This window comes from Cryptotermes secundus, unplaced genomic scaffold (genome assembly GCF_002891405.2).
Source record: "Cryptotermes secundus unplaced genomic scaffold, Csec_1.0 scaffold296, whole genome shotgun sequence".
Taxonomy (NCBI): Eukaryota; Metazoa; Arthropoda; class Insecta; order Blattodea; family Kalotermitidae; genus Cryptotermes; species Cryptotermes secundus.
The window spans coordinates 359,244-375,458 of record NW_019737985.1 but is presented as its reverse complement, the minus strand read 5'-3'; the positions used below and the strand labels follow the sequence as shown (position 1 = coordinate 375,458).

Below are 16,215 nucleotides of genomic sequence, written 5' to 3'. Positions count from 1 at the left end.
TTTTTTTTGGACAGCCTTTGGTTAAATGATTTCTGGCACATTTAACGCAGCAGGGTGTGCTGTGGCAATAGTTTTTTGTATGCCCGTATTTCTGACACCTCATGCATTGGGGGATTTCAGACGTTACATATTAACACAAAAAATAGGAGGCATTATTTACGGAACGCTCCTAGTAAATATAGTGATTACAAGAACGCGAAAAATTTAGTTATTTCCTGTATTTTCAGGCGAGGCAGAGAAACACCAAGCCGCGACAGGAATGGTGGACTGAACACAATGAGCTTGTAACTGCGATCAGCACAAAGATCAGTTCAGTAGTATCTATCGTGTCGGATAATTTTAAACTTTCTACACATTAATTTGTTTCGTTGTCTTCTTACTGATATTATGAACGTTAAAACACATTGAAAAATTATTTTTACAATTGTACTTTTCGCCTGATGTTGTTAGAATTATTAAATAAATAAAAATGAGATGGAAGAAATGTTAAATACACATGAGAGGGTGAGAAATAAATATTGGCATGTAGTATGGAGTGACTGTCGACGGGGTTTTTATTGGAGTTTGGATCTATTGACCATACACGATACATCTGTAACTACAAACAACTGTAACACTATCGATATTTCCACAATACACACAATCACGTTTTCTTTTCCAGGCTGCAGTGGCTTCACTAGTAGTTGTCTGGTAACGGCTTCTAACAATGGTCATTCCTGTACTTTCCGGCTCAGATTCTGTCTGAACGACGGCGTCCTTCCAACTGTGTGCTCTTGCTCCAGCTAAGTCTTCTCTTCACAGATTAACTGACTTCCAACTAACTAGGTCCTAGGCTGGCGGCCACTTCACACAACTTCCTAGTCTTCTCTTAACAATCCGACTTTCAACTAATACTTAAATAACTGTCACTAAATATTTTCTTCGGATTCCTGTAGAGAATTGAGTTGGTTGCCCCAATTTTCTTCCTTACAACTCCTCGGCACGGCCAGCCCAGAAAACTCATTTCCTTTGTTTGCATACATATCCGTTGCAACAGGAACGTGTTTATTTAACCGTTCTCTAGCAGCGGACGTCTCTTCTTGCGTATTAAGAATCTCCTGTCTAGCAGTTGTCTTTTTCGCGACCGTTGCCTAGAAACGAATGTTGTTTCAGAGCTCCTCGCCAGCAACGGCTGCCTTTCCCGGTCCACAGTTCTTGCTTTGAGCAATACGCCACATTTTATTATCTTTGGGGAACTCAAAACGAAGTGGTCACCGGGTGAAGATAAGCATAAATGGCTGGATTATAGTAACAGAAAGAAGTGACGGGCTAGTTTATTTGTTGGACAAAGTTCATTATGGCTCGGACTCGCGGTATTCGGACAGAGTGTTCTCACAATGAAAACCGACATGGAGATCACATTTTGACAAGTTTTACTACAGACTGCGTTGCGACTGTTGGCTTCACCTTATCCTTCTTCGCATAGTTCACATTTGAGCACGCGTCTCTACCGTTCCGGCTAAACAGGATTGCATCTTGTTGCATATGTGAGACCGTCAATACAATACAACAATCTAATTACGGTAAGATGAAAGGTAAATTGCCGAACACAGTGGCCGTACGGTCTAAGGCATGAAATGTCTTTGCTCGCTCCAACGCTGGGGTCATGGGTTCGAATCCCACTCAAGGCATGATGTCTGTCTGCGTTTATTCCGTGTTTCTGTTGTCCTGTGTAGATAGCGACTTCGCGATGTGCTGATCCCCCGTCCAAAGAGTCCTTCCGTCTGCCTATGATTAACAAACTGGAGTGAAACGAAGCTTTTTACGGATGCCCCAAGTGGGAGAAGCAGGAAGATAGACAAGGCAGACATAGATGGATGGATTGATAGGTAGGTAGATAGATAGATACATAGATTTTTTCTCTAATAATAATTTATTTGGCAATAAAAATAATAACAGTAATAAATAACAATTAACAATTAACAATCGCTTATATTAATTATAATATTACATATATGGAGGCTTATGTTTGTTTTTGCATGTTGATGTTTAGAGGTTGTTCACTATGATCGTCCGTTCGTGATTCTGCCGAGGATGTCGTTGTGTAACCAGTAGTTTTTGAAGGTTTTCACATCGTTTCTCCAGATACTGTGGTGCATTTCCAGTTGCAGACGGAAATGTAGTCTCAGTAGGAACATGCGGTGATAGTTGGCTGTTTGGTGATTGGTGCTGTTTGCTGTCGCTGCTATGAGTGTCTTGTAGATTGCGGATATGGGCAGGACTATCAGGTAGTTTGCAAGTTGATGTGGGGTGGTATGGAGTGAAGGATAGCCATAAAGGATGTGTTTCTTCTGTAGTGTGTGGAGTCCTAGTAGTTTATGAAGTGTTTTTAAGAGTTTGTTATAGAAGTCTATGGCATGGGGGCATTCTAGAAACATGTGTTCTGTTGTCCCTGAGGTGCCAGGGCACCAAGGACAGTTCGGTGTATCTTTTTTCTTCCAGCGGTGGAGTTGCTGGGGCGTGGTGATTCGGTTATGCAGGATTCTCCAGGCTATATCGCCGTCTTTGCTGAGTATGGGGGGGTGGTTATATACTGCTTCCCATTTGGGTTTCCCTAAATTCCAGCAGCATTCGCCCTTTACCAAAATGTGTCTATTTAGGTTCAGCTTGAGGAGGTGTTTGTAAACTATGCGTTTGGGTATGGGGAGCGGAATTAATCTGTTGCTGGATTGTCCGATGACGAATGAGTGGAGGGGTTGGTGGGGCGTGGCTTTGGCCGGTAGGTTGGGATAGTGGTGTCGGAAAAATATTTCTGCTGTTTTCAGACTGGCTTTCAGTCTGCGGATGGTTGGTGGGGAGCATTGTTCCGTGTTGATGTCCTCTATTTGTATCCATATAGATAGATAGATAGATAGATAGATGTAAAGACGTACGATAGGTAGATAGATAGAGAGAGAGATAGATAAGATAGATAGATAGATTTTTTATTTATTTATTTATTTAACAGTATATAGTTAACAATGACAATAATTCTTACAGCACAACATGAAAATGGAGGTGATTAACATAAAATAACATATATTTAATTGTTTATTGAATTTTACGTGCCGTTGATGTATACAGTAGTATCAGATCTGCTTGTTGAGTATAATTCGTCCCTCTTCAATCTTTCCAAGTATGTGTTTGTGTAGCCAGTACCTCTCGAACGCCTCGACGTCATCTTGCCATATGCTGTAGTGCATTTCTAGATTCAGTCGGAATTGTACATGCGTTGGTAGTCTGGTGGTTTTTCGTGGGTGTTCTTCGTTGCTATATATGTTTTGTATATAGTGGTCTTGGCTAGGACTATTAAGTAATTGGCAAGTTGTTGGGGTGTGGTATCTACTTTGGGGTATCCATATAATATTTGCTTCTTTTGCAATGAGTGGGGGCCCAGCAGGTCATGGAGCGTCTTGGTTAGACGGCCCCAGAAGGCTGTGACCGTGGGGCAGTCGAAGAACATGTGATCCGCCGTCCCTGTTGTGCCTGGGCACCAGGGACAGTCTGGTGTGTCCTTCTTGCCCCATTTGTGCAGCTGTTGCGGTGTGGCTATTCTATTGTGTAGCATCCTCCATGAGAAGTCGCCACCTTTGCTCATAATGGGGTGGTGGTATATTGCTTTCCACTGGGGTTTTCCCAGTTACCAATGACATTCTCCGTTGACCATTGCTTTTTTGTCTATGATGGCCTTGAATAATTGGTTGTATACCCTGCGTTTGGGTATGGGGAAGGGAGTCAGTTGGCCGTTGGGTTGTTTTATGACGTAAGCGCTGGGGGGTTGTGTTAAGGAAGTGGTCTTCAGTGAAAGGTTTGGGTATCTGTGGTGGAAGAAGGCTTCTGCTTTTCGTAAGTTTGCTGCGAGTCTACGGGTGGTCGGTTGGGAACAGTGTGTTGTGTCGATGTCTTTTAGTTTATTCCAGTGGCTATTCTCCCTGATGAGATCTCCTATGTATGTTATATTTAGAGCCTTCCAAGCTTCGTCAAACGTAACTTTGTGTCCGGAATTATGTGGGTTCATGAGGGTGGAGTCGCGCAAGGGGATGTGCCATAGGTCTTCAAGGGACTGTAGGTTGGGGTTAACAATGGGTCTAATAGATAGATAGATAGACAGATAGATAGATAGATAGACAGACAGACACAGACAGACAGACAGACAGATAGATAGATAGGTAGATGTAAAGACGTACGATAGAGTTGACTGTGTTTAATTATTTAAACATAGGGACAACTTTAACTTTGCCATAAGCACCAGACCAGAACGTATTTTTATTAATTGCCTTCATGTGAAGGATGCAAGTTTCTTAGTTGTACCCTCTTGTATTTTGGAGAGAGTCCAACGTTTTAGAGAAACATGTTGCCTGCGCCTGGAGGGTCGAAGTGAGAACCAAGCAAGAGACCAGCAGACGCAGACAATAAGCAGAGAATTTTGCTTCTGCTGGTCTCTTGCTTGGCTTAGTCCTGAAGCTAGAGCCGATATGTTCATCCGAAATATCGGAGTGTCTCCGAACTACTGGGGGGTACAACCCAGAAGGCCGTTATTTTGATAATCACTGTCATGAGAACCTCAAATAGAATACAATTTTTATATTCCTATGGTAGCATACTAAGCTGTGTTCTGCAGTCTCAACTTTGTGGGGAGGCAAATTATCTGTTATGTTGAAGGTAAATTTATCCCTGATATGGTTAAAAGTAAAGCTATCCTTGTAACAGACCTTGGAGGCCCATAGTGTTGTGAGATGTCGAGGCTCCCACATTTTCTAGATAATCGTCTCAAAGATGGCGGTGAGGTTGTCAGCTTTACCCGCCGGCCGCCCTTTACCCTCAGCAAGATTCCTGATACTCATTTCTGTTAGAGGCTGAGTCGACCCCAGGGCCATAGTGCTGCGTAACTAACTAAGCATTATGCAATTAAAACGCCTACAAGTCGGAGTATCGCGGGTTTGATTCCCGGTAAGGTAATTGCTTTTTTTTTCAATTTACCTAATATTTCCAGCTGCACTGTGGCCCTTTGTTCGACTAAACCTCTAACAGAAATGAGTACCAGGAATCTTCGTGGGTTGCAAAGGGCGGCCGGCGAGCAAGGCTGACAACCTCACCCCCATCTGTGAGCCGATTGTCTAGAACAGGCATGTCCAACGCGTTGATCGCGGGACGATTTTTGGTCGATCTCATAGGTCTATAAGGAAATTATACGTGAAAAGCATGTGAATCCACTTGTAATATAATATGATTATATTCAGATTTTGAAGGGAAAATACGTATTAATGTAGTCTGTACTTTCAATGTATGTTGCTTTTACAACAAACTTCATGTGTCGTGTTATTTTTGCCACCATTTTTGCTTAAAGCGTGGTACGACGATAGGAAGGGGTGGTAGATCACTGGCAGTTTTGGCACTAAAAAGTCGATCACAACCTGTTTGAAGTTGGACATGCCTGGTCTAGAAGATGTGGGAACCTCGACGTCTCACAACCATATGGGCCTTCACGGCCTGTTACATAGATAGTTTTACCTTTTAACATTTTACTCCATGTAGAAGTATGTAGGTAGGAGTGGGTGTATAGATCTGCCTATTATTGACCTAGGCAGTAGTGGTCAGCGTCACGCCCCGGTAACAATTGGATACGCTTGGTGGACTCCAGAACCAGTCTGAACGGCGTGGAGAGGACAGCAAGCTTGCCCCTACATGGATTCAAAGGGCAACCTCTGAAGCTCCTCGCCCACTAGAGCAGTATGGTTAGCAGAACGGTGCAGTGCTGTTGTAGTGCCGTTGTAGTATGTCTGCAGCGAGTGCGCCCACTGCAGGCGTGCAGCGTCAGAGACGGGACCGAAAGCATTCCCCCCACCAATGTTGTTACCCACTACGTTTACCCCTCCAAGTTAAACCAAGTCCGCTTTCGTGCAGTCTTGCGCTCCATGTTGTACAGAATATTGCAATGACCGACTCGTCTTCGGAAGAAGAAACGATTTGTGTAGCTATGATGCTACAAGAGGATCAGCCAAAGCGAATATGGGTGCACGATATTAACAAGAAAAGAAACGAATTCGGAGAGTTCCACACGATATTTCACGACCTAACTGAAGACGATAAAAAGTTTTTTATCTACTTTCGCATGAGCTATGCCAAATTTTGTGAGCTATTATTAGCAATAGAGCCACGCATAGAGAAGAAGAACACGAATTTTAGAGAGGCCATAACCCCAAGAGTAGTAGTAGTAGCAGTAGCAAAGTAGTACCTAACTATACTGTTTGTACACGGAAGGTACAGGTACAGTTGTCCCTGTGCTCAACGAATGAAAGCACGACGCCATTAAAGGCTTATGGGGGAGTGGATGTATAGATCCACATTTTCTTGACCCTACCGGGACTCGAACTCTGACCCCTCGGTCGTCCAGCCCGTAGGCAGTCGCTATACCTACTACGCTACCGGGGCTCACGTGCATGGGAAGCCTACTGTAGACCGTGGGTTAAAACATTATATATGCAATTTGTTTTCATTCATGTATTCCATACTAATTATTAGTCTACCTGATACGTTCAGCGTTTCGCCAATCTCCGTCCAAGCGTTTTCTCTTCTCATGCTGTCATAATAGTAGGCATGACTGCAGTCGTAGAGGATATTGTACTCTTGTACAGTGGAGATTAATGTTTCCTCGAACGCCATGTCTTGCCTCATTGACACTCAACCCAGGAATGACAAAGCGTTTTGGTAGGTGGAAGGGGGTTGCGGCGTGCCGCCATGACACTGCCGTGCAGAATGTTTGCCTCTTCGAGCAACGGAGACGATACTATACTACACTATACTGTACTATACTGGCACGACCCTACACTAGTGGGCGCACTTCCATTTAAATACACGGAGAGCAATGCGTCTGCAGCTTGCGCTCTGCACTGCGCGCATACGACACTGTGCTAGTGGGCGAGGGCCTTAAGTCGTCCAGCTCTTCTTTTTTTTAATTCGCTTAGTGGGGGGTGGAGTCTAACTGGGTCCACTCGGCACTATACTATAGACCATAATCTCCGAACCCTGGTCAGCGTGGGGGCAGACTGTCTACACACAGCACCAGTTGCACCATGAATGTTTTTCGCCAACAGAAGATAATTTCGCTATTTGTTGTAACTCTCCCCCCTCATTTGACACACATCATTAAAATTAACATCAGCTCTGGATCGTTACAAGCAAAATTAATCTGCATGCAAAGTGCGTAATGAAATTCTATATAGCGAAGGGGGGATATAATTGTCGCTATAACTAATAGTGTGCTGCCACGTGACTTCACACTCACATGATGAATTGGCTTGGCTTCATGAACGCATAGTTCCGGTTGTTGTATTATTAATCTGTAGCTGTTTCTAACCAATGAAATCGCCGTTTTGTTATTAATTCGAAGTTTTCGTCTAAAATATGGCTGTCCAGCTTCAAACCACAGAGGAGTTACACTGACCTTTGGCAATTACTAGACTCTTTCACCTTCACAGAAACCCGCTTTTAAAATATTTGTTTGTGTTTACTCTTGATCATCGTCAGCCTAGACACACACAAAGTTTCTGAGTAAGCTGTAAATGTCATTAAAATTAAGAATTAGTAATCAGGTCGAATCCGAAGTAATTAAATGTATTCATATAAAATGTTTATATAAGCAATGTGAGAAAAATAAATAATATAAGAAACAGACAACATTTAATATCTTTTGCACTACAAACACTCATAATGAATTTTTTTTTTTTTGGCGCTACAACCTCAAGTTTGGCCTTGGCCTATCTCCATGAAACTCTCCGTTTCACTTCGGTTTACTAGATCTTAGACGTTCCGTAGAACTCCTTGGGCGGGTGATCAGCTAGTCGCAATGCCTCCACCTGTACACGAACGCAGAAAAACGCACATACACAAACATCAAACATCCATGTCCTAAGTGGGATTCGAACCCACGATCCCGACTTCCGAGCGAGTGAAGACCTTAGACCGCTCCGCTACCGTGGCCGGCAATAAAATTGAAAGGTTGCTGAACTACTTTCCGTTGTGACGCCCCCGTAAACAAAGTCCTACGTTTCATTAGAAATGTAGGATTAATAAAGGGTTAATCCACAAGGGAAACACAACAGACCATTGAAGGTCGCAGTACTAGGGCAAGTTTTAGGGCTCACTCCTCATACTCATACTTTCTATTGTGTTTGTGTTTAGCACGTCAGTTGATCGAGGGGCCGTACTACAAGCCGGAATGTCGCTGGTTCGATTCTCGATTGGGTCATTGGATTTTTCAGTTGACCTAATACCTCCAGCCGCACTATGGCACTGGGGTCGACTCAGAAATATGTACCAGGAATCTTCTTGGGGAGTAAAGAACGGCCGGCGCGTAAGGCTGACAACCTCACCGCCGTCTGTCAGCCGATTGTCTAGAAAATGTGGGTGTTCCTACGTCTGACAATCAATGAGCTTCCACGGCTTTTACAGGGATAACTCTACTTCCAGTAATTAATTTCTTGTGATAATGTAATAGGATTATGCGAATAACTCAAGTTCTTTATTTATTTGCTTACTCAACACAACCCAAGGGGTAATTAAACTGGAGCAAAGTTAGAAAGGAACGAACACATACACACAAACAGAAAACAAAACAATGTAGCAGGTATCATTCAGACAATAATAATTCAGTTGGTGCAGTCGCGTCCATTGAAATGTTATTTTATTTTACAAACCACTCAAATTTTAATTTTTTTTCACGATACTATACCACCCGCAGTGGCCCAACGTGTTTATTGTGCCGGCTGACTGAAGAGCAGCGATGCTGGAAATGAGTCTACGACAGTTATGAGAACTGACCAACCGTAAATTCTGAACACATTCATGAAGTTGCAATCGCAGCTCGCAGAAATGCAGTCAGTGACCAGAATTCTCGAAAATTGAAAATATATCGATCACATTATGCTTACAATAGTCCAGTTACACAATCTATTTTAACACTCACTTCTTTATATGACAGTGGTAACTATATGTACCTCTTGCTTTAAGGTTTACGTAACACTACATTTCGTCAGCACTGTCTATTTGTGGGGTTCGTTGTATTCTCAGAACAAACAGTGACTGTTGTTTCCATGGACCAAAACCTGATCTTAGGTACTTAGTTCACTGAATTAAGACGTCATTTGATTGCTATTAGGCATTTCTAACGGAGCTGAATGGAGGTGTCCCCATCTGCTCACCTGGAGACGGAAACAAACTGAATCTGTTTTTCCCCTAATATTAGACGATGGACAGAGGTCATAAACCCATTAATATTGAACAGCAGTTGTTTCGCTAAACGTCATTAACAGAGGTGTGGTGTTTTATTTAAGGCAGGAACCTACTTTTAAAATTATTAAAACTGTGATCAAAATGTTCCGGCGCATGTCATGTTGCGTTGTGTACGAGTATTGCACGAATTCATTAAGAATTTTAAGGGCTAGAACTTGATTTTTTCGGCTTGAGAAATCCAAATATACTTCAATATGCAGTACTGCGTTTCTGAACCACTTGAAACCTTCGGGTTTGAAACACGCTCTGGGCTTGGATGTATGTTTCCATTCTACTCTGTTCTGTTTAAGCAGAGGCATTATAGTGGGCCCATCTACTGGCTGAGTCCTACCATATGACCAAAATATCCATATTTTCAAATTTACTTATGAAAGCAACATCCAAAAGAAAGAAGATATGACTAAGCTACGGTCTGGAGGACTGAGGAATCTGTGTTTGATTCCGAGCAGGTGTTAGAGATTTTTCTTTTCTCTACAGCGTCCATCTACTTCTGTGATCCATTCAGCCTCCTGTGTAATAGGTAACGGGAACTGTTACTCTGCTGGTAAAACTGACGGGGCGTGAAACTGCCTGCTCTCCTTCATCTAATGCTGAAGATAAGAATGACGGAACTACGTGTCCATTTCCCATGCAAGTTCATCTCGTGATGCTAAAGTGATTAAGCGCAGGGATAACTTTACCCTTTACTTTAAATGTCACAAGAAAAGATGCACGACAACTGAAGAAGAATATAAGCCCGTGCTTCTTTAATTTCCTAGTGAATGGCCGATAAATCATGAAGCTAAGCATGTAACCCTGCTTTGTCATCGGCGTGGTATCACTTTGAGTGGAGCCTCCTATTGTCTCTACTGACGTTGAAACTGGTTGATTTGTTTAAAAACAACGGTTTGAGTACCAAAAGAAAAGGAAAATTACAGTAATACTCTCTGAAATTTGCAAATTTTCTAGTCAACGAACTTAAAGATCGATTTGTAGAACAGCGAAATTAACAGAAAGTTGTGACCCAATTTGTGTAGTGTATTTAAAATCACCTGATAGGAAACATATTCTTATTCTTCTTACAATAAAAGCTGCTCAATTACTGGCAGCCTAATAAGTTCTGAGGTGCTTAACATGTTTTGACGTGGAATCTCTACAATATCCTTTCATTAATTTGTTCGTTTGACAGTTTTCTCGCCAAAATAAGCGACAAACCAGAGGTTTGGATCAGGAAAGTTTGTCTTATGAAGAGGAAATAAAGTATGTTGTAGAAAAATTTACCTTGATGTTCATTGTTACAGATACAAATATATTACTATTATAAAGTTAATTATTTCAGACTGCAGAACTACAAATTATTTTTATTGTATGAATTTATTACACTGTATTATATTGTAGTTGTTGAGCGCATCGGTTTCACCGAATAAAATATGCATATATTATCGAGGACTGTTTTATATTGTATACACTTGTTCGGTGACCAATTCTATGATGATAACGAAAATTTGTATCTTCTTCGATACGTGGCTGTGTAGTCTAGTGAAAGTAAACCGACATTTCAGACGAACACATTACCTCGATCTTCAGGGTCTAAGGGCAAACCGAACAAGAATACGGAATGAAGCGGGCACCAAGAAGAGCTCTGCCATTTTTTTAAGGAATATAAAGATTATACTGGTCTGATGTGAAGTAAAGTTAAATTAAACAATACTGCCTTGTGCGATATAATGCCCTGTGGTCCATTGAATGTCGAAACAGATGTTTCTACCTGCTTCAGTCTGGTTTCTTGCTTCTTTACTCTTTGACGCTGAAGACGGAGAAGGTATATATCTCCGAAACGCCAGTTTACCTCCAACGGGCTATACGGCGTTATTTCCCTGAAGACAAAACTCTTCGTGATCACCGCTGTGAAAATCTCAAACCCTGCGTATTTTGTTGTGGATCCTGCAGTTGCTTAGTGTGTATGTGACTGGAGAATCAGTTATCCTGATGCCTTTTGGAATACCCCCAAAGTCAGCTGTACGAGGTACATCCGTTTTGCGTCTCCCTTACGATCTATACATATTGATATTCTTCACATTCAAGTCTCTATTTTCCAAGTTCTTTCTTTCCAGGGGGGTGTTGCATCACAGTCCTAAACCTATTTCTGTTTTCTGTAGAAGGCAATATCCAGCTTTGAGATGTCCCGGCTGTCAGTTGCATAAGAAACTGAAAGTTGGCTGTAATCGGAATTAATTTGCCACGTTCTGTCTGTGATTTCAGATGGCTTCTTGGATGACATTGCTCTTCCGAACATGGGGCTGGAGCTCGAATGGGAAAGGCAGAAACAGAACAAGAGCTATATGGAGGAGGTGGAGAAATACAAGAAAGAGATCCTGATGGAGGGGTTGCAGGTAAGGTCACAGGTTCAGACACCGTTACTGACCAGCGGTAACATATCTTGATATTGTTAGGCTCTATGGGCTTGACTACTAATAATAACGGATTTCGGATTGGATGGTTGGATTTATTGATCACTCCTTTACAATCACTCATAATCACAGTAACTTATAATAATTCGAAATAAATGACTGCCTACGACTCACTGCATTCTGACTGGATTACGACTGGCTCCATTCGGGATTCTCACTATTCTGCTCTCCCTACGACTGATTTCATTCTAAAGTCAAAGTCACATTGCCACTGACGGTCAGTCAATGAGTAAGTCTTGGTTTCGAGTCCCATCTGGGGCTCATGACCACATATTCATTAGTGTTTGACAGTTACGGTCCTGTTTTTGTGGGGCGCCCTCTCTGACGAGAAGACGGGTCTGTCTTTTGTATATGCTGATGGCCTTGCCGACGCAATCTTTCTCGGGTTCGAGTCCCTTGGTACTCGCGACCATATTTTACTGTCTCAGATTTGAGACTTCCCTTTTCGTTGCCTCCTACGACCCGCAAGGTCACGGTGGGGGTACTCGACCCCACCTCCACACGAGGTGACTTCATTCTTATCTGAACGGCCTCTTATATAGCGTATCAGTATCCAGAGAAACGCCTGTTGAACACAGATATCCACGGAAACGTAGTCTTGTTTTCCAAGAATGCATCTCTACGGAAATGTGTTTGTCAACTTGTTCCCAAGCAATGGGTCTACATGTATTCACAATGTCACCGGTTGCAGCGTCACCTGAGTCCCGATTATCCTGGGTTGAAGGGAAATAATTTTCCTCAGACAATCAGAACCACAAGATAACCCAGTAAAATATTATCTAAGGAACAAGTAAATTGAAATTTATAAAATGGTGGCACACATATTAAGTACGTTTTATTCGAACGTTAAGGGTAGAAACCTAAATGTATTTTCTGAGATTCTGTACATACATTATACAAAAATAAGCCAAACGAAGAAAGTCTTCTTGAGCTTCCAAGTGCATATTCAGTTCCCTTTATACTTGTTCCTTTATAGTAAGCAATTTCGGATGAAATTTTTCTTTGACATGGGACACACAAGTCGGTTTTCTAAATAAGACCTGCGGATAATCAGCAACCCGAATAATCCTCTCAGTAAACAGCTGCAAATATAGATCTGGCTCTGCTCTCAGTGGCACATATCAAACCCCAACAGATGTTCTTCATTCCAAATTATCACTTTTATCCCACTGACCGCTTCCCGGGAATAAAAGGCATTCCCCATAACTATGAAGACCTACGTTATATGTGTGACACGTACACTTGACGAAGGCGAAGCCTATTCATAAGAGAAAAACCCAACCTCTCGACAGAGATGTTACATAAGGACTATGCCCTCAGGGGTTCAGTTTAAAGAACCTCTGGTCGTGGTCCTCAAGGGTCTTGGCGCCAAGACGAACTGATTGATGGCAAGTCGCCAGTCGTAAACTAACTTTGACTTTGACTCAGAGTCACATTCAGACTCAAGAGTCAGTCTTCGAAGTGTTACTATTGGAATATCCTCTCGCTTTTGCTAATCACATGAACTCCTTAAGGTCATAGTTTTACATAATATAAAACAACTCATAGTGACATTGAGAATTGTATATGGAAATTTAAGTTTGATGGAATTTGTAATTAAAGTCGTATATATATGTTTTCCTTATTAAATATTTATATGGGTTAAAAATAGAAATCTGGGCACTATGCGGATTTTGATATAGACAGAAATAGGACACTAAATTATATAATGAAAAATTTCTTCTTCCTTAATGTGTAAATAGAATTTGCAATAGTACGTTCAGTAGTACACAAGTTTTTGCTATTTATTATATTAAGAAATCTGGCTTTCATTTCTATCTGAAATATATGAAAAAGCCCCAACTCACACCAAACAGTCCATTTAATTTCCTTTTTTATTATCCGCTCCGCTTTTAATCACTGTTACCACCTAATCACCGGTATGTCATAAATCTCCACCAAAACCGCGTCTGCATTCTATCGCGGTTTGTGCCGTATTTTCGCTTGGCTAGTCCACAGATAAAGTGATCTGTAACTCGTCTAAGGTCTGACAATCATTTATTTAATTCAACATTACACGGCTGCATCGCATCAACTATATATACAAATGAAGAAAGATGGAAAAATGAGGCAGAATATGAGAAGTGAGGGGTAAAGAAAATCGAGAAAAATACAGATATCAAAGTTTTGCTAACACTTTTAAAGTACTAAAATTTAAGTACTTAAAGTACTTAATTTTACATAATACTTCTTCATTTCATATTTTCGTATTTCAACAACCAGTAGTTTGTAACTTAAGATTTCCATTTAAAATCACTCTATTGCATTTGATTTGTGTTCAGGAGATAGAAGGACTGAACAAATTAATGGAACCACTACAGACACTCTAAACTTTTCTTTATGAATGTGGTGTTGGACCATCTTTTGCCTTCAGTACGGTCTCAGTCCTTGGAATGGACTCGTAAAAGTTTTGAACAATCTCTAGCGGAATTTATACCATTTAATTGTTTCTTGCATCCTGTTGTGTATTTAATCAATATTAGAATTAATTTCACCGACCACACAACACGTTTTTATTATTGTCACACAACATGTTTCGACCTCAAGAGGTCATCCTCAGGTGTACGAACACAGTTGCACAATCACACGCAATCACATTCTTTTTTCCACTTATTTCGATCTTGTATCCTGTTCAGGTCTACGCTCAATAATATAGTAGCCATCATGACAAGGAACGTAATAGATCCAGCATCAGAGGACGCGGAAGAGAAGCGAGACCTTCAAAAGTGAAAGTGCAGCCAACATGATAAGTTGAACTTTATTTCATGAACTTTTTAACCAGTGGTAATAATACAACTAGTTAAAGTGAACTATACACAAAGAAAACAAGTGATTGTGAAAATATAACCAGTGATCGAAATTGAACTTCGATTCACGAAAATTTTTTTAAATTTTTAAATTTCAAATTTTGACTTTCAACATTTGGAATAGTATTTTTAACTTGTATTTTATAATAAGAAACTTTACATATATTATTGAGCGTAGGCCTGAACAGGATACAGGCTCGAAAGAAGTGGAAAAACGAATGTGATTGCGTGTGATTGTGCAACTGTGTTCGTACACCTGAGGATGACGTCTTGAGGTCGAAACATGTAGTGTGACAATAATAAAAACGTGTTGTGTGGTCGGTGAAATTAACTCTAACATTGATTTATACCATTCTTCTTGAAGCACGTCTTCGCGTTGCTTTGGAGATGTTAGAGGTGGGAATTTGTTCCTCATTGTAGTCTCCAAGTGGTTCAGTGATGTTCAAATCTGTTGAGTGTGCTGGTCAGGGAAATTGTTGAAGTTCATCTTCGTGCTCTTCTAACCATGACTGAATAGTTCCAGCTGTGTGAATGGGGACATGGTCATCTTGGAAAACTGCATCGTTTTTCGGAAATGACGTCTGGATCATGGGATACACCAGATTATCCAACCTGTTCACGTATTTCCTTGCAGTAGTTCGGCCACGAAGGGTGATAATGGTTCCAACAGAACACTTTACCTGTTGGAACCGGGCATTCTGGAGTGTAGGTTTCCTCGGGTGTTCTCCAAACGCAAACTCTTCTGATGTAGGGAACAGGGCGAAGGACAACTCATATGACCACATCACGCTCGAGTTTCCATTTGTCTGATGTCCAGGTTTTATGGCCGTGACACCATCGTTTACTCATCTGAGCAGTACTTTCAGTAATCAGAGGTTTAGCAGTTGCAGCCCTACCGTGGATGTTGGATTGCGAAGTTCATGTCGGACAGTTTTTGTGAAAACAAGACGCTTCAAGATGAATATTCGTTTCTACTGACCTTTTACCTGTGTTGCAGTAGTTGCGTGATTTTGGAAATAGTGCTTCTCAATGTATGGATAATCTTTTATGGCAATGTAGGTTTTCGCCCACTGTTCCTCTTCGCTGTTTGTGTCTTCCCATATTTTGTGTATGCCGACATGGCCTTAGAAACTGTCGCTCTCGATGCACCTAATAATATGGTAGTTTTTATCACAGATGCTCCAGCTAAACGCGCACCAAAAATATGTCCTCTTTCAAAATCGGACAAGTCTCCCATTTTCCGATTATTTCACACAGACTATCACTCAACACAATCTATAATGCACTAACACGAGCACTACAGTGTGTAAACAAACGCCAGATAAATACTCAGTGTTACCAATTGAGGTTTTTCAGTGTAGCCAACACAAAATCTATTCCCCAGTTTTTAGTGTTTCCATTTTTTTGTCCACCCCCTGTAAATAATTTGTATCTCATCTGGGACATAGGCTGTTCTGAGATATTTCTTGGTTTTATTCTGTGTCTCAAAGCTAAGAAAGATACTGCCTTGAAACAGACAATCGCTATTTCCCCCTGTGATATCTTCTTTGTCATACATAATAATAATCTACTATCTGGTCTATTCTTCTCTAAATAACGTATTCAGTAGT

At 41.2% G+C, this 16,215-nt stretch overlaps 1 protein-coding gene across 10 annotated transcripts in view; it reads left to right on the top strand.

The window, feature by feature from the left end:
- The window catches only part of LOC111870596 (tolloid-like protein 1), a 181,436-nt gene that overhangs the window by 107,076 nt on the left and 58,145 nt on the right, over positions 1–16,215 (top strand). For all 10 annotated transcript variants that reach the window (XM_023863013.2, XM_023863014.2, XM_033753912.1 and 7 more), the window contains exon 3: positions 11,551–11,681. In XM_023863013.2, coding sequence (XP_023718781.1) covers positions 11,551–11,681 — 131 coding nt within the window. The remainder of the gene's footprint in view (positions 1–11,550; positions 11,682–16,215) is intronic.